The 24,645-nt window shown below is 47.8% G+C and overlaps 2 protein-coding genes across 7 annotated transcripts in view; one reads left to right on the top strand and one right to left on the bottom strand.

Annotated features, from left to right (window-relative positions):
* ASH2L (ASH2 like, histone lysine methyltransferase complex subunit) overlaps nucleotides 1–9,011 on the top strand; it is a 37,215-nt gene extending 28,204 nt beyond the window's left edge. For all 6 annotated transcript variants that reach the window (XM_039242520.1, XM_039242518.1, XM_039242519.1 and 3 more), the window contains 6 exons: nucleotides 889–1,056; nucleotides 1,354–1,547; nucleotides 5,698–5,790; nucleotides 7,081–7,179; nucleotides 8,107–8,166; nucleotides 8,261–9,011. In XM_039242520.1, the coding sequence (XP_039098451.1) occupies nucleotides 889–1,056; nucleotides 1,354–1,547; nucleotides 5,698–5,790; nucleotides 7,081–7,179; nucleotides 8,107–8,166; nucleotides 8,261–8,368 (722 nt within the window). In that variant the 3' untranslated portion in view covers nucleotides 8,369–9,011. The remainder of the gene's footprint in view (nucleotides 1–888; nucleotides 1,057–1,353; nucleotides 1,548–5,697; nucleotides 5,791–7,080; nucleotides 7,180–8,106; nucleotides 8,167–8,260) is intronic.
* Nucleotides 9,012–11,669: 2,658 nt separating this feature from the next.
* On the bottom strand, nucleotides 11,670–17,389 carry STAR (steroidogenic acute regulatory protein). Its single transcript, XM_039242525.1, has 7 exons — nucleotides 17,204–17,389; nucleotides 15,794–15,907; nucleotides 15,348–15,475; nucleotides 13,866–14,024; nucleotides 13,545–13,729; nucleotides 12,899–12,992; nucleotides 11,670–12,404 (listed from the first exon to the last, which is right to left on the bottom strand). Exons 1-7 carry the CDS (start codon nucleotides 17,265–17,267, stop codon nucleotides 12,294–12,296), a joined length of 855 nt encoding a protein of 284 aa, XP_039098456.1. The 5' UTR covers nucleotides 17,268–17,389; the 3' UTR covers nucleotides 11,670–12,293.
* Between the last annotated feature and the right edge of the window lie 7,256 nt (nucleotides 17,390–24,645).

Raw genomic sequence — 24,645 nt, 5'->3', positions numbered from 1 at the left:
ACAGCGTGAGCAGGGGAGGGTCAGAGAGAGAGGGAGTCACAGACTGAAACAGGTTCCAGGCTCTGAGCTGGCAGTCAGCACAGAGCCCGACGCGGGGCTCAAACCCACGAACCGCGAGATCATGACCCAAGCGAAAGTCGGACGCTCAACCGACTAAGCCACCCAGGCGCCCCATCAAGTCGTTTAAAGGATGGTTTACACAGGGTCGCCTGGGTGGCTCAGTAGGTAGAGCATGTGACTTGATTCCAGGGTCATGAGTTCAAGCCCATGCTGGGCCTAAAACTTACTTAAAGGAAAAAAAAAAAAAGGCAGAAGGGGGCGCCCGGGTAGTTCAGTCAGTTAAGTGTCTGACTTCTGCTCAGATCATGATCTCACAGTTCATGGCTCGAGCCCCACTTTGGGGTGTGTGCTGACAGCTCAGAGCCTGGAGCCTGCTTCAGATTCTTTATCTCCCTCTCTCTCTCTGCCCCTCCCCTGCTCCTGCTCTGTCTCTCTCAAAAATGAATAAGTAATTAATTAATTAATAATTAATTCTCCCATCCAAGTACTAACCAGGCCAGACCCTGCTTAGCTTCTGAGATCAGACGAGATTGGGTGCTTTCAGGGTGGTATGGTCGTAGACCAGAATAATTAATTCTAACCTGTAATCTCAAATATCACATTTAATAGAAACTAGGTTATCTGACCTCTTTCTTCCATTTTCTTCCTCTCTCCTTCGGCTGTATCTTATGTGGAGATTTTGAAACGCCTGAACTTCAGATCCCCGCTCTGGTATTTCTGATTTTTTACTTTGTTTTACTGGAGTGTAGGAGACTCCGGGTTTTGTGGCAATCATCTCTAAGAGCCTCCAGTAAGATGCCGGCCTGTGTTTTCATCTCCACACTGCAGCTCCCCAGTTAAAGATCTCTGATGACCGGCTGACTGTGGTCGGCGAGAAGGGCTACTCCATGGTCCGGGCTTCTCATGGGGTGCGGAAGGGTGCCTGGTACTTTGAAATCACAGTGGATGAGATGCCACCAGACACGGCTGCCAGACTGGGTTGGTCCCAGCCCTTAGGTAAGTGGGAGCGATCGTGAGGACATCACCGCAGGTGGGAAGGTATAGACTGTCTGGCTGTGCTTCATAGCTTTTCGGCTTATTGGATTAAGGGCACACAATTCACTCTGGAAGGATTGGGTGGTTTGCAATTCCTAGAATTATTTTTTAATTCTTTGCTTGTGAGAAATAGTTTGTCAGCAATTTTGCAAAACTGACCAAAAAAATAAAATGAAAAGGAGTCGAATTTTTTCTTTTAGTAAACCAGAGTCGATTTACAATCTTTTTGATTTCCTGCGTATCTCTTTATTGGGATAGGTAACCTCCAGGCTCCCTTAGGTTATGATAAATTTAGCTATTCGTGGAGGAGCAAAAAGGGAACCAAGTTCCACCAGTCAATTGGCAAACACTACTCTTCTGGCTATGGACAGGGAGACGTCCTGGGATTCTATATCAATCTGCCTGAGGATACAGAGACAGCCAAATCACTGCCCGATACTTATAAAGATAAGGTGAGTTTGTCTTCCTGAGAGATTCCTGGATTTCAAGACCTTTTGCAACCAACATATGCCTGTGCCTATGGGCCCAGTGGTCTCTTGTAATGCTGACCTACCATGCATACTTCTTTCTAACATTCCATTTTGAAAGTTTTTAGGTGTAAAGTTGGGGCGCCTGGGTGGCTCAGTCGATTAAGCTTCCGACTTCGGCTCAGGTCATGATCTCATGGTTAGTGGGTTCAAGCCCCGCGTCGGGCTCTGTGCTGACTGCCAGCTCAGAGCCTGGAGCCTGTTTCAGAGTCTGTGTCTCCCTCTCTCTCTGACCCTCCCCTGCTCACGCTGTCTCTCTCTCTCTCTCTCAAAAATAAATAAAACATTAAAAAAATTTTTTTAGATGTAACAAAGTCGAAAGAATTTTAAAGTCAGTGTTCAAATACCAAATCACCTAAATTCTACCTTTTACTTATTATCTGTTCATTTCTCCACCCACCCATCCATCCATCTTGTTTTAATGCACTTCAGAGAATATTAGAGCCATCAATACACCTCACCAGTGGGGTGCCTGGGTGGCTCAGTCGGTTAAGCATCTAGTTCTTGCTTTCAGCTCAGGTCATGATCTCACAGTTTGTGAGTTTGAGCCCCACACCAGGCTCTATGCCTGGGATTCTCTCTGCCTCTCTCTTCCACTCCCCAGTTTGCTCTCTCTCTCTCTCTCTCTCTCTCTCTCTCTCTCTCTCTCTCTCCCCCTCTCCCCCTCCCTCCCTCCCTCCCTCTCTCCCTCCCCCTCCCTCCCTCTCCCTCTCCTCCCTCTCCCCTCCTCCCTCTCCCTCTCCCCCTCCCCCTCCCTCCCTCTCCCCCTCCCCACTGGCCCACACTTTCTTCCTCTCTGAATAAACAAACAAACAGGCAGGCAAACTTAAAAATAAAAAGAATTCCATACATTACTCAGTGCTCATCATGATAAGTATACTGTTAATCCCCTTCATATATTTCTTTTTTTGTTTTTGGCTTTCCCCCTTCACATATTTCATACATTCCTCATCTCCCCCCACCCTGCCCTCTGGTGACCACCAGTTTGTTTTCTAGAGTTAAGAGTCTTTTTGGATTTGTCTCTATTCTTTGTTGTTCATTTCTTTTGTGTCTTAAATTCCACATATGAGTGAAATCATATGGTATTTGTCTTTATCTGACTGATTTCTTTCACGTAGTATTATACCCTCCAAATCCATTCATGTTGTTGCAAATGGCAGGATTTTATTTTTTAGGACTAATATCCCATTGTATGTATATGCCATATTTCCTTCACCCATTCATCTGTGTTTGGATACTTGGGTTACTTCCATAATTTGGCTATTGTAAATAATGCTTCACTAAATATAAGGGTCCATATATCTTTTGAAAATATCCTGTAGTGGAATTATTGGATTATATGGTTTCATTTTCCTATTGATGGATACTTGGGCTATTTCACGTTTGGGGCTATTATGAATAAAGTTGCAATGTACATTCTTGTACAAATGTCTTTGTAAACGTGTTTCATTTCTTTAGGTCAGCACCTAGAAATGGAATTACTGTGTCATAGGGTAGTTACAGATTTAGATTTAGAAGAAATTGACAGACTTTCCACTCCCACCTGTGATGTAAGATCATTTTAGTTGTTTTACATCCTTGTCAGCATTTGTTTTTCAACTTAATTTTAGCCATTTTGGCGGGTGCCTAGTAGTGTCCCGTTGTGGTTTAAATGAGCATTTCTTTGGGGCGCCTGGGTGGCTTAGTCGGTTGAGTGTCCGACTTTCACTTAGGTCATGATCTCGCGGTTCGTGGGTTCGAGCCCCGCGTTGCGCTCTGTCCTGACTGCCAGCTCAGAGCCTGGAGCCTGTTTCGGAGTCTGTATCTCCCTCTCTCTCTGACCCTCCCCTGCTCACGCTCTCTCTCTCTCTCTCCTAGAAATAAATAAAAAATTAAAAAAAAAAATGAGCATTTATTTGATGACTAATGATGGTGAGCAGGTTTTCATGTGCTACTAGCCATTCATCTATTTTCTTTTGTAAAGTTTTGCTTCAGATATTTTGCCTTTTTTAAAATAATCAGATTTTTATCTTTTTATTGAGTTGTAGAAGTTTTTTTAAGATATTCTGGATTATGGTCCTTGGTTAGAAATGACTTTTGGGGGCTTCTAGGTGGCTCAGTCCATTGAGCATCCGACATCAGTTCAGGTCATGATGTCGCGGTTCCTGAGTTTGAGCCCCACATCCAGCTCTCTGCTGTCTGCACAGAGCCCACTTTGGATCCTCTGTCCCCCTCTCCCTCTGCCCCTTCTCTGCTCATTTCTCTCTCTCTCAAAAATGAATAAACATTAAAAAATGACTTAAAAATTTTTTTTCTCCTAGTATGTGACTTATCTATTCATTTTCTTAATGGTGTCTTCTGATGAACTGAAGTTTTTAATTTTTATCAAGTCTGTCAAATTTTTCTTTTATAGTTATATAGCTTTATGTGAGTTAATAATTCTTTTTTTTTTTTTTTTAATATTTTCATTTTATTTCTAGTATAGAGAGAGACAGCGTGAACAGGTGAGGGTCAGAGAGAGAGGGAGACACAGACTCTGAAACAGGCTCCAGGCTCTGAGCTGGCAGTCAGCACAGAGCCTGACGCGGGGCTCGAACCCACGAACTGTGAGATCATGACCTAAGTGAAAGTCGGACGCTTAACCGACTAAGCCACCCAGGCGCCCCAGTGAGTTAATAATTCTGTGCCTACCACCCAGTCGTGAAGATATTCTTCCATGTTTTCCTTTGAAAACATGATTTTAGCTTTTACATTTAGATCTTTGATCCACCTTGAATTCCTTTTTGTATATGGTGTGAAGTAGAGATGATGAAGGTTAATTTTTTTTTTCCACATGGATAGGTATCCTTTTTTGAAAAGTTCTTCCCTGATTTCTTAGGTGCCCTTTGTGAAAATCAGATGACTTTTTTGGGTGTCTTCCTTTGCCTTTTTTTTTTTTTTTAATGTTTGTTTAATTTTGAGAAAGAGAGAGAGAGAGAGAAAGGGGAGGGGCAGAGAGAGAGGAAGACACAGAATCCGAAGCAGGCTTCAGGCTCTGCACTGTCAGCACAGAGCCTGACAACGAGCCTGAACCCATGAACCATGAGATCATGACCTGAGCCGAAGTCAGTCACTTAACCAGATGAGCCACCCACGTGCCCCAAAATCAGATGATTTTATAAGTAAAATGCAGACACTTAGTTTTGGGGCTCTCTAGTCCATTGATCTATTCATTGACCTTTATGCCGGTACCACACTGTCTTAGTTACTGTAGTTTTAGAGTAGGTCTTTAAATTGGGTGGTATTGGTCCTTTTTGCTTCTTTGTTTTTTTGTCTGGTGTAGGCTTTTTCGTTTGATTTTCATTTTGAAGATTTTAATATGCCTAGACTTTCTGGAAGGATACAAGGACACTGGAGCAGAGATCCCTTTTGGCAAAGGGAAACTGAGTATTGAGGGACATGGGTAGAAGAGGAGAAATATTTTTCATTTCATGTTCTTGTAGGTCTCTTGATTTGATTTTTTTTTTTTTTACTGAATATATGTATGTGCTAGGGATTAAAATTAAAAAAAATTAATGTCCTGTATCTCCCTGGGAGTGAATAGTTAGCTCTTGGGAACCAGCAAGGAAGGGGTGACCCAGCGATCACCTATAGGAGAAACAGGTAGGGAACTAGGAAGGAAGGAATTGGCCCTCAAAAAAAATGTTTTTTTGAATAGGAGATTTTAGGCCCAGTAAACTTGTCATTTCTTCACTCACTGAGATTACTGGGGGAACGGGGAGGGACTGTGAATTAATTTTAACTTAATAGGTATTTTTGTTGTGGTGAAAGTATATATGTATGTGTATATATTTCCTCATAAATCTTAGTGAAGGCCTGCTTTGAAAATGTTTAACAGGTATGCGCCTCTGGTACTTTTTAAGAAGCACAGTTGTTTAAAATCTAGCAAAGCTAACCCTACATAGATTTTTAATTACTGTTGTAAAACACAAAGACTCGGTGCTATTTGTATGTATCTGGCTTTTGTTTTTGTTTTTGTTTTTTCATGATGATGTAGCTGATGCTTCAATGTTCCTTTTTTCTCCCTTTCTTTCCCCTTTCTCTCTTGGCTTTCAAGGCTTTGATAAAGTTCAAGAGTTATTTGTATTTTGAGGAGAAAGACTTTGTGGATAAAGCAGAGAAGAGCCTAAAGCAGACTCCCCATAGTGAGGTGAGTTGGTGAGTCATGATCATAAAAATGTCAGAACTAGAAGACTTTGAAGATTGGGACCAAGCCCCTCATTATAAGAGCGAGGAAAGTGAGGCGCAGAAGGGACTGGAGGGGTCTGTGCGGTGAGAGCTCCCAGCCGCGGAGTGCGCTGCCTCTCCTGCTACCGCGATCGTGGGGCCGGATGGCTCTTTTGTGGCGCCGTGCCGCTCTCGGTGGGGTGACCAGTGTTCTTTTAGGGACAGTCCACAGTGAAAAGGGTAAAAGCAGCAGTCGAATAAGGAGATCATATGCGATTGAGGAAGCAAGTCAGAGTTATTTCTTCTACTCAGAGGAAGTATCCAGTACAGAGGGAGGAACACTGCATAGAAGAGGGGACCTTGCTGTGTGACCCAGAGGTGACAGGAGCTGTAATGGCTCATTCAGTTCCTCTAGAACTTTCCCTCCTTCCCCTTTCTGAGGTTGTTGGAACCACATCTGCCCAAAGTCCTACCAAAATACAGACTAGCCAAAAATGGGAGAAGGGGTGGAAGAAAATTTTGAGCTAGAAACACTGTTCCCTAAAAATGCTGTGATCGCTACCTGAGACAGAAATAGCAGCTAATGTAGGAGAAAATAAAGTAGGGTTCCAGTTGTTTTTAGGGGAGAAAATAGTAAAGGGAAACAGTTAATGGACCGAAAGATAATATAGCCAGAGCGGTACAAGACCGCTCTGCTAGGAAGAACAGGCAGAGAAAGTTCCTTGAGAAAAAGGAGTCTTTTCTGAAGCCCATACGTAGTGACTGAAAGAGGATATTCAGAACAATTTCCAGAGAGAAAGGACAAAGAAAGTGAGGATTCAGAGGCTTGAAAGATCTGAAGAGATTTTCAAACTAGAAATGCAGAAGTGAGAATCTGATGCAAGGGAGGGGGACGATAAGTAGGCGTAAGAAGGTGTGGTTCTGAGACGTGGTGGAAGACCAGTCGCTTTTTAAGCAGACAGTGTGACCAATAATAGAAAGTAGAATGCTTTGGTACATGTAACGTAGGAATTCCAAAGCAAATAAGCCTAAAGACCACCATTTATGTGGTGCATGTAAATCTGCTCTGAAAAACCTAAAGACCTGCTAGAATAGTGCATGTAAATACACTAAAAATGTAAGAAGACGGTGTTACTACCCCAGCTGTATGCTGTTCTTAGAAGACATTGTTACCGGCGCGGTGGCGGTACTTCTAAAGGGTTCTCCAAGTGAGTTCTTCAGTTTGCTTGTTCTTTTGTTAAATTCTCAAGTAAAACCATGGTTTTTGTTTCAGATAATATTTTATAAAAACGGTGTCAATCAAGGTGTGGCCTACAAAGATATTTTTGAAGGGGTTTACTTTCCGGCCATCTCACTCTATAAGAGTTGCACGGTATGTATCATCTGTTCATCCTGTGAATGGAGCTTGAGGGAAATAGGCGAATGGATGTAATTGATGACCGTTGATGTGAATTCTAGAAAGAAAACTGAGTAGCCTAAGAGTGACACAGGAATGTGTTCCTGTTGTTACTGATTGTTCCAAAATCAGTTGGGTGTCGTAGGAAGTATTTGCTTGGATAGTTAAAAGATTGCGCAATTAGGGTGCTCCACACTTTGACTTTGGTTTTGTTTTGTTTTGTTTTAATGTTTTTTATTTATTTCTGAGAGAGAGAGAGACAGTGTGAGCAGGGAAGGGACAGAGAGAGAGGGAGACACAGAATCTGAAGCAGCCTCCAGGCTCTGAGCTAGCTGTCAGCACAGAGCCCGATGTGGTGCTCAACCCCACGAACTGTGAGATCATGACCTGAGCCAAAGTCAGATGCTTAACTGACTGAGCCACCCAGGTGCCCCATCCACACTTTGACTTTGAATGTGCTGTACGGTAAATGTCATTGTTCAGTGTAAAGGATGTGACGTATCTACATGTGGGGTCAGCTTGGTGTTATTTAATATGATCCAGTATGAAGGGGACTATAATCAGATCCTATTGTGGGTTTTTCTGTTGTCTTTTTTTAAGCAATTGGAAAAGGTAATATCTGGAAATTTCCATGTATTTTTAGTCTCTCAGTAAACACCCATTTAAGTAAAATAAGGAAGTCTTCAGGTTATAAACAAAAATCAACAAAAGTACTTTATTTACCTAATTTTTGATGGACATTAGGGTGTTGACCACCTTTAGCACTGGTAATCTATATCATATGTTCCACTTATACCCTGAATATCATAGCTACATTTAAAAACAGAAAGTTCCCATGTCACGTTAAACTTTTTTTCACTCGTTTTCTGTTTTCTCCTGTCTGCTTGAATTGAACTATTCCAGGTTTCCATTAACTTTGGACCGTGCTTCAAGTATCCTCCAAAGGATCTCACTTACCGCCCTGTGAGTAACATTCACAGCGCTTCCTCGGTATCTCTGTTCCGTCTTGCCCTAGTGATTCTGATCACCTCCTTTCTGTTTCTTGCTCCTCCCGCAGATGAGTGACATGGGCTGGGGCGCTGTGGTGGAGCATACCCTGGCTGATGTCCTATATCATGTGGAAACAGAAGTGGATGGGAGGCGGAGTCCGCCATGGGAGCCCTGACCAGGTCCCTCTTTCTTTGCAGACAAGGACCTGCTGGGGAATGAATTGGGGAGGGGGGACCTGTTTTTGTTTTTTTAACTGTTGCAAACATTCTCCCAAAGATACCACAGGGCACAGCCTGTGCTGTTAGCAGCTTAAACGTGTGGGTGAGACTGGGAGAGACTCCCCTGCTTTTCAGCACTCTCCCCACTTCTGGTGACTGCTTCTGTTTTGTGTGCCACATGCCAACAGCTGCCGACCCCAGGATCCCGTACGTCCCCCCCACCCCCCCGTGAACTGGTGCTGTGCCACGCATCCCACCAACTGGGACTCGTTACCTTCCTGTATTTTCTAACGAGTGAATGATCTCATCCAAGGAGCTAACTTATTTAAAGACCTTTCCTTTTGTGGCATTGACTCCATCCCATCTGATTTCCAAGGAAGTAGTAGGCCTGTTTCTGAGAACAGCTGAAATCAGTGCTGTACATTCCAGGGCTAAAAGGTCTTTCCTTTTGCTGTGGGCTTTTATTCCTTTTGAAGTGGTTTTGAACATGGGGGTCTCTGAAACTACTAGGTATCTAGAACTGTAATTGTGAAAAAAAGAACTTGCTTGCAGCTTTAACAATTAGAAACTCTTCCCAAATAAAACCTGTCTTCAAGTGTGTGTGGCATCTGCTCCCCTTTCAGGGCGGTTTCCTCTGGGTGACAGGGGTAGCAGTGTGGGCAGTCTGAGGAAGGGAGCCAGCACTGGGGGAGGAGGCGGGTGTCTGGCTCTATCCCAACCCCTCTCCTGCTTCCATTCTCCCTGACCAGCTCAGCCACCCTCTTTCTCCTGTGAAAGTCACCTCATGGAGATGAACAAGAGCTTAAAAGGGTTAATGGTGTCCCTCCAGCATTTCCCTTGAGCGTGTGTGCTAATGTGTGCACATTGTTTTCCTGCCTTACTCCCCTTCTTAATACGTGATGATTCCGAATACTAAAAACTGGAATGTAAGAATGAGCCTTCCCTTGAGCTCCCTTTATGGTTTCCCTGTTCCCCTTTTTAATTTTTTTTTTTTAAATGTTTATTTCTGAGAGAGAGAGACAGCATGAGCAGGGGAGGGTCCGAGAGAGAAGGAGATACGGAATCTGAAGTAGGTTCCACGCTCTGAGCTGTCAGCACAGAGCCCGATGTGGGGCTCGAACCCATGAACTGTGAGATCATGACCTGAGCCGAAGTCGGATGCTTAACTGACTGAGCCACCCAGGTGCCCCTTCTGTTCCACTTTTTAATATGTCAGTGACAATGCAGCCTCCCAGGAATTTCCCAAATTTCAAGTGACTATGGGTATCTTAACATGGTAGCTTTGACTGATAATTTGTCTCCTAAAGAACCATGCAGCCTATTTGTCTTGGCCATTCAACATCTCTTAACAGGAAGCCTAACAGAATCAGTGCGATTGTAGACTGAAGGCTCAGCCTGTCACCGCTGGACACCTGTTTATTCGTGGCTGGTCTTAAAGGGCAGACTTGGTTAGAAAGCTGGATCATCAGAGTTTGAAGAACTCTTAAGAGAATGAAGGTAGCATCCTATGGAGGAAGCTGGAGGAAAATTCTTTGTAACATAAATTACCACGTATTTTATTTGTACACCTACTCTACATTTGATAAAATTTTTGTACATTGGATCTTCATAAATCAGGTTACAGAAGTCATGATGTTGCCTGTTTATACTTCATATTCAAAGTGTGTGTGTGTGTGTGTGTGTGTGTGTGTGTGTGTGTGTATTGAGAGGTTTCATTTGAAGGGCTCACAGAAGGCCCACTCTGTGGAGTCCTCTAAAATGGTCTCAAGGGGCATATCATCCCTGGCCACTTATTTTATTCCAACGTAAAGTTAAACAAGCGGGAAAGTGGCTCCCAGCCCCCTCAAAGGCACAGTTGCACGGTTTGAGGAAGGCAGATTTTAATCGAGCTCCAAACTGGTGTGTGGCGAGAAAGCCCATTTCCTTGCTTTCAGCCTGCTCGTTTTTGAAACCAGAGTGTGTATTGCTTTACATATCTTTAGACAGTCATTTTCCCTTAGCTGGGAGTGAAGGATAATTTGTTCTAGAAATCCTACAGCTATCCCCTCTCCCTCTGAAGTTCCCTGGTAAACCATAATTTGATCCCGTGCTAAAAAATAGACTATGAGACAAGAATAAATAATAAACACTTCTATCAGATATATTTCAATACCTCCATAAATATTAGCATTCCCACAACTGCTAATCTGTTTAATTAATAAGCTGAAGCTGTTTCCAGACAGTTTAAATCATCAGTGCTGTTACAACTTAGAATGGCTGGCTTTTCATCCTCCTCACACTTCTCAGCAAAGTAATCCCAGCCCAGTTTATATTTTGAAAGCATTAAAGTCTCTGAATCTTGAAAGAGGGACTTGCTCTCACCATATTCCCTCTTTTGGCCTTCTCTCAAAATAGTATATAACACTGACCTGTTAAAAGCCGCACAGTTGGCAGCCCCGAGCCAAGCTGGCAGCAGATATAATTGACTCTAAACTAAAGATTCGGTTCCCAAGGTGCCTGGGTGGCTCAGTTGGTAAAGTGTAAACTTCGGTTCAGGTCATGATCTTGCAGCTTGTGAGTTTGGGGCCCGTGTCAGCCTCTGCCTTCACAGAGCCCAGCCTGCTTGGGAGTCTCCCTCTCTCTCAAATAAGTAAACCTTAAAGATTTGGTTCCCTTGTTAGGTGTCAACATTCACAGAAAGGAAAAGAATAAAATTTGTTTTTGTTTAACTTTATCTCAGTAATAGCATTTATTCTCTCATTTGGTACTGTCCTGTCTTCTAATTCTATAAATAACAATCCTCAGCCATCTTCTTCATCTTGCAGTGCCTGTCAGCTACCAGCTCTAGAGTCCTTGTAAGAGTTGATTTAGGCTTAAAGCACCTGGGTAGTTCTGACGGTTAAGCATCCGACTATTGATACCCCAGGTCATGATCTTGCAGTCTGTGAGTTCAAGCCCCACATCAGGCTCTGCGCTGACAGTGTGGAGTCTGCTTGGGATTCTCTCTCTGCCACTCCTGTTCTCTCTCTCTTCATAAACTTTAAAAAATTGATTTAGGCATGTGCTTATTATGGAAATTAAATATTTATGCAAGATCCTGGCAACAGATTCTAAATAATTGAGTGACCTGTGTCCCCAGCAGTTTCTCCTTTTAATGAGGTAATGGATCTAGTTTAATTAAAATCTTTGTCCAGGACTCCTTTGACATGAAGTTGCAATTTACTAGAATGATTTTTTTTTTTTTAAGAGTAGAATTTTTAAACAGGTGCAGACTGAAGGTTGTGTCTTAATTACGACTCTTTATTCTGACTGGTGCTCATGGAAGAAGTAGGGTAACTAGTTGAATTCGTTTTGTATTTTTTTCAATCAAGAAAACATAGACTACATTTCTAGAATGCATCTGCTGTGGGGAGTTGCTTGGTCTTTGGTGTAGTGCTCTTCCATTTTGGTAGAGGAGCAGATGGTTGCCTGAGTCCCTTTGTGAAGCCCCACACACACTGCCTGCAGGGAATGGAGCTCTTGAGCCCCTCAAGCATGAGGTCCTGGTCCCTGTACTTCGCACCCTCTGCCCTGTGTCAGCTAGTAGCCATTTTATAAAGATGTTTTTAAATAGATGTGTAAGAGCCCAGAAGGAAGTTTTACAAATATGTTGGAGCCCTTCACCTTCATTTCACAGCTAATCCTTGAATCGAGTTAGAAAGCTCTTTCTCTTAACAGCTCTGTCCCCACTTTCTTGGTCCTAAAATTTTGCCAGTCCCAGCATCCTACTCTAAGTACACCCCAGCCCCGTTCCCCAGTCCCCGGATGAAGATTTTAAACAGACTTGTAGGCTTCTGGCAGGGATCTCCCTGATGAGCAGGCAAGCCAGCGCAGCCGGGAACAGTGGGAAGCACAGGCTGGTCCTTAACACCCATTGGGAGCAGGGCTGGCCTCCAGGCGCTTGCGCAGGTGGTTGGCAAAGTCCACCTGGGTCTGCGATAAGACCTGGTTGATGACAGTCTTCGGCAGCCATCCCTAGAGTAGAAGATAGAAGAATTCGGCCATCTTGTGGGAGATGCTCCACTGTAGGCACGTCTGTACCCTATCACAAACATGGATTGCTTGGGGCCTGGTCTTCCAGCTCTGCTTGTAGGTGCGACCTTGGAGTTGACCAGGAGGACTGCCTTACTGCCCTGCTGTGTCATGGCAGTGTAAGGAGCACAGAACTTTGTCAAGACAAAGGTCAGTGGTGTGCCCCTGAGCTGGCAACCCTACCTTTGGGGGTCTAACTAACTTTCCTTCTTTCCAAACTGGCAACTAGAGTTGAAATTTCGTCTGAGGTAGAAGGGAGCTATTGTAGTCTTTGGAGATGATGGGATAGCAGGCCGATACTCAGGCCTCTTCCCTCTCCCAACAGTCTGTTTCTCAAGATGGAGGATTTCTCCTGTCCCTTGCAGGACTGTGGGGGAGAGTAAGAGCCAGTTTTCCTCCCCATCACCTACCCACTAGCCATCTCTCGTGCCCCTCACCTTGAGGTCAATGCTGAGCAGCCAGGTGAGTTTGGTCTTCGAGGGACTTCCAGCCAGGGGATGGAGCACCATGCAAGTGGGACCGTGCTCCCCTCTGGCAAAGGAAGAGAAGTCAAGTCAGAAGGACAAGGCAGAATTCTCTTTTATGCTGACTAGTTATACGAGCCACACTTTTCCAAGTCCCAGAACTATGTTTTTGGTCAAGGGTGATAAATATAACCGTTGGCATGGTTACCAGCTCACCGGAACAGAAGCTGGCTGGAGCTGGAGCCTGCAGGGCCCCTGTGGTGGCTTGGAGTTGCTGGATGCCAGGGAAAGGGTCCGGGGGGATGGGTGGGACCCCTTGGAAACAGCCCCTATGTTCTAAGGCATGGCTTGCATCTTAATCGCCAGTAGGGTTGTACCTAAGCATACCCGCTACACCTCAGCCCTACCTCATGTTTTGGAAAATGATTAAGGTCCTTAAACTTTCTGGGAAGGTCGGTAGGGCCAAACTTGTCTTCCTCCATATTTCTGTGCAAAAGGCAGTTGAAGGTAGGGACCAAGGACTGGTTTCTTGAAGCTGAGGATTCATCCCTCGCTTGGCGGGCACATGCTCACAAGCGTGCATGAGGGAAGGGAGGTGTGGGGTGATCGCCTAGATTACCTGATGACCCCTTTCTGCTCGGGCATCTCCCCGAAGTGTGTGGCCATGCCGGCCAGCACACAGGTGGAGCCTCGGCGCTTAGCACAGCGCACACTCACGAAGTCCCGGGGCCCCACGAGGTTTCCTGCTGATTCTGCAGCCAACTCATGGGTGATGACTGTATCCTTCCCAATCTTCTGCAGGACCTGCCGGGCCACAGGGAGCCCAAGTCATTAGCCAGTGCTGATGCTCAGGCACCACCCACGGCTTGCAGCCTCTTAGGCACACCTTTCAGACTGGGCTCCCACGGGTTCCTGCCACCCACGCGTGGACTCTCCTCACCTTGATCTCCTTGACATTCGGGTTCCACTCTCCCATCGCTTCCATGCGCTCCACAAGCTCTTCGTAAAGCCTCTCCATGGGCTGGTCCACCACCACCTCCAGCCGGAACACCTTGCCCATGTCGGGGACCACTTTACTCAGTACCGTGTCCCCATTCGCCTGTGGAGGAGAAAAATGGAACTCCAGGATAAGGTTAGAGAGAAATATTCCTAGCCTAGGGCACGCAGGCAGTGACAGGCAAGGCAGGAAGGGGAACGGCACAAAGAACTAAGCACGAGGAAGCCTAAGATTACTTCTAAGACAATTGGTCATCTTTCCCGCCACGAGCCTCCTACATCTGCTGAGGCCTTGAGACGCAACCTGCCTGCTTCTGGACCTTTTCTTCTTGGTGGTAAATGTGGAGAGGTCCAACCGAAAAGGCCCTTACTTGACCTCATTAGCTCAAATTTCCTGAGCAAAACAAAATTGGAAATGGGAAAGTCTGGTCTACACCCAGCTCATTACATATGCACAGTGTTGGATGGGATCTTAAAGATATTTTTGGTCCAGTATCTCATTTTACACCAGAAGGATGTAGGCTCTGAGACCTTTAGGGCACTGCAGGGCCTAGATCCCAGATTTCCAGACTCCCAGACTAGTAGTCTGCTAACTCAGAACTTGAGAAGAGGGTTTGTTTACCTGAACTTTGGGCATTGGGCAGCACACAGGATTTTTGGTGAAGGTAGAGTCACCAGAGTCACTCAATAGAGTCATTGGCCTTGAACATGCGCCTTGTTACTGGCTCCCAGTTGGGGCACAGTGCTCGGGAGCTTGAACTCCAGGCGGCCTTGGGCCATTTGTATTCTCGCCCAGCCCTGTTGCGGCCAAGCCCCGATCACCCCGGCAAACTCAGCCATGAAGAGGGCGGGAGACACCAGAACTGCACCCCCACACAGGCACTTCTGACCCAGGGTGGCGAGGCCTCCAATGCCTGCAGAACCCCTAGTGCATGGTCTCTGCCAAGTTGGGTGTACGGTGTGTTGGGAGAGTAACGAAGGACACAGGCACAGTGCTTCGCAAGCACAAGTGTCCAGGGCGTCTTTGATGGGGGAAGGGAGCATCTGAGGATGTATTCTTCTTTTTTTTTTTTTAATATTTTATTTATTTCTGAGAGAGAGAGAGAGACAGCATGAGCAGGGGAGGGTCAGAGAGAGGGAGACACAGAATCTGAAACAGCCTCCAGGCTCTGAGCTAGCTGTCAGCACAGAGCCCGATGCGGGGCTCGAACCCACGAACCGTGAGATCATGACCTGAGCTGAAGTCAGACGCTTAACCTACTGAGCCACCCAGGCACCCCTGAGGATGTATTCTTGAGAAAGGAGAATATTCAGGTGAAAACCACTTGCCGCATGAGGCGCGAATTGGGAGAATGGCCTTGAGGATGGCAGTGGGCCACAGGGCAACGTGCCTCACTGGGCATGTGGGTTCGAGGACCACCCTCACCTGCTGGTTCTCCTTCTTCCAGCCCTCCTGGCTGCTGAGGATGCCCAGGGCCTTCTGCATGGCCTCCTCTCCCTGCTGGATATAGGCCAGCTCCTGGTCGCTGTAGAGAGTGTCTTCCAGCCGAGAGCCTGGATACACAGCCCACGAGAGACCGAGCTTGCTTCCGGTTCCTTAGCCTCCCCCTCCCCTGCTTCCATCCGTTCAGTCTGGATCTGCTCTTTACTCTGAAGAGCCAAGACCAAAGTCATAGAGCCTGGCCTGCAGGTGAAGTTAGACACACAGCTACAGCCGACAGGGGGTGTGGCCTTTAGGAACCTCGGTCCCACCCCCTCAAAGTGAGTGAGAAAGGGCAGCTTAGGGCTAGTAAGGGGGACGTGGGGTTGTGCACGGAGTGGTGTACACAAGCTCCTACCACTGGCACAAGCCTAGAAGCATCAGCCACTTACCAAGCAGAGAACTCCGACGCCGAACCTGGTTAATCCACGCCCCCGGGGTCGGGCCCCCCAGTGCCCTCCGATTCAGCTCCTGGCCGATGGCGAGCACAGCTTGGTGCCTCAGCCCTGCCGAGAGGGGGGGATATTGTTGCGTTGGACAGAGGAATCCCCTTAGAGCGAGATGGTCTCACCCCTTCATTTTGGCACAGATGAGGAAACACATGGAGAGGGAGGTGACTTGCTCAGGAACACAGATCCCTAGTGGGATCTGAACGAGAGCCAGGTCACCTTTCCACCCAGGGTGGTCACTCTGCGCCAGGCCGCCTTTGGGCCGCCCAGAGCCTGCCTTCCATCTGGGCTGGGCTGGCCAGGCCTGGTGCTGCGTGGAGGTGGGGGCGGCACCCGAGCCTGCTGCAGTTTCCTTCTTGAAAGGGAGAGAAGCTCTGTCACACAACCAGAAAGATCCTTCTGTGGAAGGAGAATGAAAGACCCCCCAGCCCCTGAGGCCTGTGTGGCTGTCAGTAGCTGGGGTCCTTTGCATGAGTGACTGCTCAGTGTACCACTGGGGTCCGAGTGAGGGGAGTCTTGTTGATCTAGTGAGAACAGCTCTACTGCTGGTCCAGGTCTTCCAAGCACGGGTTCCTTCTAAACAGAAGCCAGGGGCGCCTGGGTGGCTCAGTCAGTTTTGGTTTTGGCTCAGGTCATGATCTCACAGTGAGTTCAAGCCCTGCACTGGGATCCATGCTGACAGTGCAGGGCCTGCTTGGGATTCTCTCTCTCCTCTGCCTCTCTCCTGGTCACATGCCTGCTCTCTCTCTTTCTCTCAAAATAAATAAATTAAAAATAAACAATGGAAGCCAGTTCAATCCAGGGTAATTGGAAAGGACTTTAGATTGGTTTGTGTACCCTTCAATGACTGCAGGGGACTGACTCAAATGATCTTGGCTCCTGATTAGCTCTATCAAAGCTGACTTCCTTAACTAGCTCTGCCTCCTGGTAGGATGGTAGCGAGACTTCCTGCTGCACTCATTTTCTCTCTTTACCTTGCTCCTCTGAGCCTTCCCCGCTTTCTTTTTCTTCCCCCCCTCTTCCCTGCCCGTGATGTCTCAGGCTTGCCAACACTGCTCCCACCCCGGCCACTGTGGCTATGACTCCTGGCGCCCTTGGTGCCAATCCAGGCAAAGTCAGGAAGAATTTAAGAACGATTGGAGCCCCAGAGAGGACAGCACAAGTGACAGAATCCAGAAGGGACGTAGGCATCTAAGTATCCAGGTCAATGGTTCACATGGGAAAAGGGAGGTCCAGAAGGTTAGAGACTTGCTCACCTGCTCACCAGGCAAGAGGCACAGTGAGCTGAGCGCGGAGTGGCCCCGCCCCCCAGTCGCCGTAGCCACATGGCCTCCCCGCGGCCCGGGAGCTCACCCTTCATGTTGCGGACGTGTCTGTAGGAGCTCCCAGCACACAGCTTGAACGTCGCCAGGAGCATTGTTTCCAGGCAGTGGGAGACAGGTGGGGTGGCGGTGCGGCTGCCACTGCTGCTGTGGCCACTGCTCTCAAGGGTTGCTTCTACCCCCTTCCCGAGCCAGCAAGGTCTGCCTCTGGGTCCTGCAGCTGTGGCCACGACCAGCTGCATGTGCTGTGTCTTAAATGCCCCCCGTCTGAAGGCTGTACTTCATCATTGGGAGATAAAAATGCCATCACTCGCTGCGCAAAGGAAGGGGTCAAGGGCAGAGGGATTGCCTCACACCGTGGCTTTGGCCATTTGCGGGGAGCTTGGGGGGGGAGGGAGGGGGGACCGGGTGCGCAGAAAGGAGCAAGGAGGTTGGTGCCAGACTCCAGTGGATGGAGGGGGGAGAAAAAGCAGCAGCCAAGGCCAAGGCGGTTTAGAAAAAGTATATACCATCCAACTGTGGTTTTCAAAGAGCATGTGGGGTGCTGTGTAAAATGTGCATTTCTGGCCTCGTAGCCTCGGAATCTCTAGATCTAACCAGTCTAGAATTGAGGCTCTTGTATTAAAGAAAAAGATGCCCCCCGTGGTTGCCACGCAGGTATCCTGTGACCTGCACCCTACTCTTTGAGACACCCTGCCCTGCTCTGGGACAAAATCTTTTTCCCTTTAGAATTGAACTTGAGACTGGTTTCAAGCCACATTCACCTGGCAAGAGTCTTGGAAGCGAGAGAGTCACAGTGGCTTGGCCCCTGGCCCAGGGCCTCCTGTGTGAGAGATTTCCGCCCTGACACTGCTGTCCGGAGGCAGGGAGGGAGGGCCTAAAAAGTCGGGAGCAGGGGCGGTCCCCCCCCTGGCTCTTGCTGGGCCCCTGACTACAGAAAGGATGAAGGGGACAGGACCTGCTCAGGTCGGCCCGGTGCCCAGAGCCCACACAGAACAGAGTGAGTCCCACACCCGCCCTGTCGACTCCTTGTGGAGAGTGGGAAGCGTCCAGTAATCCAGAGGCCCATGTCCTGGGCTCTTCTCCCAGCAGTGGCTGCCTGCAGGCCCACTGTGGGCCCTCTTCCCCTGGGAAGCCTTCCCTGACCACCCCAACCTTCCGGAATGGTTTGTTCCTCCGACGCATCCCCTGTCACTGCCCCCAGAGGGCACATCATCCCGGGTTCCCATTTGTGTAATGGTGTGTATTGGCTTGTCTCTTCTCTGGGGACTGTTTCTCCCTGAGGCACATCCCCTGCCGGCCCCCCCCCCCCCCCCGCACTCAGCTCGAGGGCACTGAGCAGGCTTGTGCTTCTTCTCTGTTGGGTGAAAAGTTTCAGGGAGGGGGAGGGAGGGNTCAGCTCGAGGGCACTGAGCAGGCTTGTGCTTCTTCTCTGTTGGGTGAAAAGTTTCAGGGAGGGGGAGGGAGGGGCGGGGGAAGGGGTGCGCAGGTATGTCTTTGGCTTAGGAAACTGGCCTGTAGGCTTCGTTTCCAGCCCCTGCAGAGTCCCGGGGAAGAGGCAGCACCAAAGGGACAGGCCTTGGCCTCTGGTTTGTCTCCAGCCTGGGTGAGGGGTGGGGGGACTTCACCTTTCACAGGCTGGAAAGAGGAGGTGCAGCGGGCATGCTGCGGCAGCCGGGTGCCAGGCACCCCAGGCTTCTCCTCTCTGCCTGTACACGTGAGCCCTGGTGCACATGTGTGCCTCAGTGGAGGTGGTGGGGAGTGGGGAGGGGGTTATTATGGGGCGGGCCGTGCAGATAATGTTCAAGGCCCTGCTGTTGCCATCCTGTGGAGAGTGATAGCCACTGTGAGAGGGCGCAGCTGGGGGTGGGGGACTGCGGGACTGCGGCACACAGCTGTTGCTGATGTCAGAAGCTGCCACTGACTCAGGGAGGGGTGCTGGTGGCCTCCCCCAAGGCCAAGGTCCTCATCCTCCCTCATCCTTTCCAGGACGAATGACTAGTTAACTCTCAGTGTCCCTCTGAGCAGTAAGGTCTGGAAGTCCCTCTGGCTCTGGAAGTCATCCGTGTCTGGCTTTGCTCTTTGTGGAGGGCAGGGCCCCCAAGGGAGGAGACCGGGTGGCCACAGCAGGCCAGGGAGAAAGGCATGCCGGGGGTCTGGCTCAGGCGGAGTGCTGGGGGGAAGCCCCGGGGCCAGGGGAGGGAGGCAGGGCTCTGGAGCAGAAAAGAGGACTCCATTTATTCCTGACACCCCCTTGTTGAGAGTCCACTGTGTGAGGACAAATGAACTGTGTGGCCCAGTGGGAGAGCAGTGGAGCCAATGAGGGCTTTGGAAGTACACGGGGTGGAAGGCCTCACCACGCGGTGGGAGGGAAGAGCAGGAAGGAAGGCTTCCGGGAGGAAGGAACATTTAAGCTGAGTGTGGAAAGGGCCATGAGGAGTTACTGGGTGTGAGATAGAGGATGGGGGGAGGGGCATTCCAGGTGGAGCATATGGCCAACAGCCCGGAGAAAGGATGTGGGCCGGCTCAGAGGAGGTGTGCACCAGGCAATGCCACCCAAGGCGGTCACCCAGGCTGGTCATTTGGGGAGCCTGGGGCCTGCAGTGGAGAAAGCGCAGCTGTCCTACTCTGGGTCCCCGGTCTGCCTCTCGCTACTGATCTGTGAAATGGGGATGTATCTTCTTTTTCCTTTTCCTTGGTGTGACCCAGCTGAAATCAGGTGATACATCAGGAGCCCACAAGAGAAACGTCCAGGCTATCTTAGCCCAATCTCTGGGCTTCACACCCTGGCTGTCTTCTCTGCAGCGCTTGACAACTTCCTTTGGGGCCCGCCCTGTGCACACCTGCATGACCTGGTAGCTCACAGCGTCACCTCCCCTCAGGGCTTCCCTTTGGGCTCCACCTCACTCCGCTCTTTAAGCTCTTTAACTACAATTCAGGACTTTTTGGTTCACAGCAAAATTGAGGAAAGTACTGAGATTTTTCATATACTCCCTGTCCCCACACATGCAGGCCCCCACTTTTACTAATCTGTAATCTCCATAAGGACCTGTAAACTCTAGAAGAATTTGGATCCTTCGCAACTTCTTGAATCCTCAGCTCTTAGCACAGTGCTAGAGAATGACGAGATCTTGAATCAGTGTTTAATGAGTGATTGGAAAGCATAGGGTCTGGCACTTTGTAGATTCTCAATAAGTACTGATTTCCTACCACCTCTTCAAGGGGGTCAGCCTGGAGGTGAGGACACACCGTGGACTGCTTATAGGGCAAATACTTATTTAGTATTGAAAAAATATGGTATTTTACTCCACAGGTGCCATTGTGAGAGGGAAGCAGAAAGTTAAGGCAAGCTTGACTTGGTGGACTTGAGGTAATTATGGATTACCTCCCTTTGGAGTACATTTTATATGTCAGTACTTAATTCCTTAAGCCAAGTCAGTCACGGTTATTTTACAAGGTATCCACGTTTGTTGTTTGTTTTTAAATAAAGGAGGAATCAATTTTTTTAAATGCTAATTTATTTTTGGGAGACAGAGAGAGAGAGAGAGAGAGAGAGAGACCGAGTGTGAGTGGGGGAGGGGCAGAGAGAAGAGGGAGACCCAGGGTCCGAAGCAGGCTCCAGGCTGCAAGCTGTCAGCACAGAGCCCGATTCGGGGCTCAAACTCACAAACCGTGAGATCATGACTTGAGCTGAAGTCAGACGCTTAACTGACTGAGCCACCCAGTCGCCCCACAAGGTTTGCTTATTTGTACAAAGGAGACTATTAAGTATCAGTTCATTGAGGGTATGGAATCTATCCCCAGAGTCTGGCACATATCAGGTCTTCAGTAGATTATAGTAGCTGACACTGAGCACTCTTTCTGTGCCAGCCATTGTTCTAAACTCTTTACCCACATTAACTCACTTTATTCTTACAACAGCCACCCAAGAAGTTGATACTACAGTTATGCCTATTTTACAGATGAGGAAATTGAGGCAGCCAGGTAAACAGCTTGACTAAACTGAGACAGCTCTGAAGAAGCCAGTATGCAGAACCAGACAATCTAGTCTGTGTTCTTTGTTATAAAGCTTAAGTTTTTAAAAATTTTAAGCTTATTTATTTATTTTGAGAGAGAGAGAGCACAAGCAGGGGAGGGACAGAGAGAGAATCCCAAGCAGGCTTTCCGCTGTCAGCACAGAGCCCGCTGCGAGATTCGATCCTATGAATTGTGAGATCATGACCTGAGCCTAAGCCGAGTCAGATGCTCAACCTACTGGACTACCCAGGTGCCCCTACAGCTTAACCTTTTAAAATCTCAAGTTTCTCTCTGAAAACCAGGGCCAACTATTAAATTGTATTTGCTCCCTCCTTCTCCTTTCACTCTCCATCTCCCCTGCAGGTGAGCCAGGCTTTAGGTCCCCTTGCCTAGGGATTTGGACAGAGAACGCAAAGCTTTCCGCCTTTTGGCACAGCCTAATCCAGGAGAGCACATTGAAGGCAGGTGGGCCGAATTTAACCTTCCAGATTTGTTTTGACCTGTACCCTATTTTAAGAAAAATTTGAATTAGTTGCCAACATAACTATAGCGACAGCAGATAGACCAGTGGCTGCCAGGGGCTGAAAATGAGGGAGCAGTTAAATTCAAAGGGCCAGGGGTGTTGGTACATTAACTATATGCAGTTGTTAAAACTCCTAGGACTGTGGACATTGAAAGAGGGGATTTTACTGTATGTAAATGATACAGCAATAGAATCTGGTCTTGGAGATAAATCCCCAAGTCATCTGGATATCTGACCTTGAAAGACACCCAGCAGCACTGAACCCTCTCTCTTCCTTTTTGTCCTTGCTATGGGCTAGCTGGCTGCCCAGAGCAGCTGCAGTTGGGGCTATTTTCTACCCCCCAGTCTAGCTAAGTGGCAGCAACTGCTACTGAGTGGCTTGAATTAGGGGAAAAAACCCCAACACTTTTTTTTTTTTTTAAGGGAATGGGTACAAAAAGGGGAAAGAGAGGCAAAGTGATGAAGTGAGATAGGAGGAAAGAAAAAGAACTTGATTTTATTCTGATTCCAGAGAGTCCAGGCAGAACTGGGGAGAAGCAGACAAGTAGGGAGTCCTAACCAAGTGCACCGACCCAGAGGAGTAACACGTAGCCTCCAGTTTCTAGAGTTGGTTTCCTAATTCTTTCAGGCTAGGAGATCAGGGGATGGGATAGGAAAAGTTACTTTTGATCTTGGGTCACTTAACTGGATATAAGGCCTGCTTTGTTGGTAAAAAGCAAGTGCCCACCAAGCAGTCTCTTGCTCTTCTATCTGGGCTGCTGGAGGGTGACACGCAAGACTTGGGGTGGGGGGGTCACAGGGCACGGTAATTGGGAGGGAGACAGGCCGAAAGAGTACGTTCTTTCCTTCCAGCAACCTTGATGAGTCGTCCCCTACCCCCAACTTCATGTTTCCCTGGGATGCTCTTCCAGGCAGTTTTACATCAGCTGTCTCCACTCTTTACACTTGGAGGGCTGTCACCTGCAGTGAAGACTGCCCTAAGGGCCCATCTCCATAGTCAGTGTAAGATCTCTACTAGTCACTCTTGCTGGTTGCTCAGTGGCTCCAGCTGTCCTCATGGTCAGTCTCATGGGCAAAAACCTGACCTCCCTTGGATTTAACAAACAGTTGACCCTTGAACAGCAGGTGTCTGAACTGAGTAGGTAGATGTAGCTGTGGATATTTTGATAAATACGGTACGGGACTATAAATGTATTTTACGGGACTATAAATGTATTTTTTCTTATGATCTTCTTAGTAACACTTTCTCTGGCCTTTCTTGCAAGAATACAGTATATAATACATAGGACGTACAAAAGACATGTTGTTTGTTATTGGGAAGGCTTCTGGGCAACAATAGGCTATCTATCAGCAGATAAGTTTATGGGGATTTGTATGGGTGTGTAGAGGTGCTGGGGTCCCTAACCCGTGCGTTGTTCAAGGGTCAACTGTAGTTTTAACAGGTTGGGGGACACCTTTAGGAATCAGGGGCCTTGGTAGAGCGTGTGTGCACGTGAGCTTTTATCACAGATGACACTCCTGCTCAGCTCACAATAACTCCAAGGTGACAGACAGCTCAGACCACACTCTCCTGCTACTTTCCTTCATTATGAGCAGGGCTGGTTGTAGCTTCAAGCTGGAGGACTGTTTCCGCACGAGAGCATCGGCCTGCAACATCTACAACCAGGATGCCCTCTCTGTACCTCACCGAGCAACGCTGGGAAAGGAGGTTGGATGGAGCTCATCTCGTAACATGCCTTTGGAAAGGTGAAAAATGTCCCACAGATATGTACCTACGTATAACTTCTCTTGGGGGAAAATGAGGGTAGGGAAGTGTTCATTACCTGCCTGTCCTCTAGTGTTTTCTTGTAAGGTACAGTTTGCTGGGATCAGTTCCCTGACCTGTGCTATGAATCTTACGGCTGGCTTGGAGGCTCCTGGTGGCCTGGCGCGTCTGTTGGGACTGCGCTCTGCCTGAGCCTGCCAGCCTGATTCTCTTGTGAGAAAAACGAGACCACTTTCCAGCCATCTTGCCTCATATGATACCTGTGGGCTCACGCTGACGTGGTTTCCCTGAAAAGCCCTGCACAGTGAACAGTGTGAGACTATCTGGCTTTACTAAGTATCACAGGACTGTTAGTTTATCAGAGCCAGGGGAGGGGAGCAGATACTGTGGTTTAAATTAGCTAAGAGCATGTAATGGAAGGTCAAGGGCCAAGGAACCAGAAAAACAACAGCTGGAAGAGAAAGAGATACGCTGCTGTTCTTAGTATTATTAGAATAAAGGTGGATGGGGAAGGGGCTTTGGTAGATTGTCCTGGTCTCCCTAGAAGGGAGTCTCATGGGAACCCCTATTGGAAGAAAGTATTAAAGAGAATAGAAAAGCGTGAACTGTGGTTGATTCTGAAATCTAGTAACGGAAGAGAGGGCTAGCAATGGTCCAGGAGAAAAAGGACCAGATTTCAGCATCTGCAAAAGGGCTGGGCTGGGCAGAGCTGAGGGCAAGCCATTGCGTTGAGCAGCCTGGAGACTAAGGAAGGAAGCAGGTAGTCCGATTTCATCCTTCGGGTCCAATTCTTAGCTGCTGCTTGTGTGACAAAGGTCAGAAAGCAGTGATCAAAACCTGCTAAGGCTGGGAAATTCTATTGTGGAAATTTAGTCCCTTTTCCTCATAAATCATAACTCTTGTTACTGCATTTGGAATTGTTTGAAGGAGGCTGGAAAAAAAATCAAGAGAACCTAGTGAATCCAAATTTCTCGAAGGTGTCAGATGTTCTGACACAGTGGTGCTCAGAAAAACAAAATATTGTAATTGCTGTTGAGATACACAGGTTTTTCAAAGGTTGGTGATGGGGTTTTTCCCCTTTCTGTGTTAATAACAAATTCTGGTTATTAAACAGTAAGATTAGACGCAAAACACTCAATAAATCATTAAGTGCAATAGTTTTTCCACA

This window comes from Hyaena hyaena, unplaced genomic scaffold (genome assembly GCF_003009895.1).
Source record: "Hyaena hyaena isolate Hyena2069 unplaced genomic scaffold, ASM300989v1 scaffold_215, whole genome shotgun sequence".
NCBI lineage: Eukaryota > Metazoa > Chordata > Mammalia > Carnivora > Hyaenidae > Hyaena > Hyaena hyaena.
The sequence above is the reverse complement of the archived record's forward strand: the minus strand, read 5'-3'. Positions and strand labels throughout refer to the sequence as shown.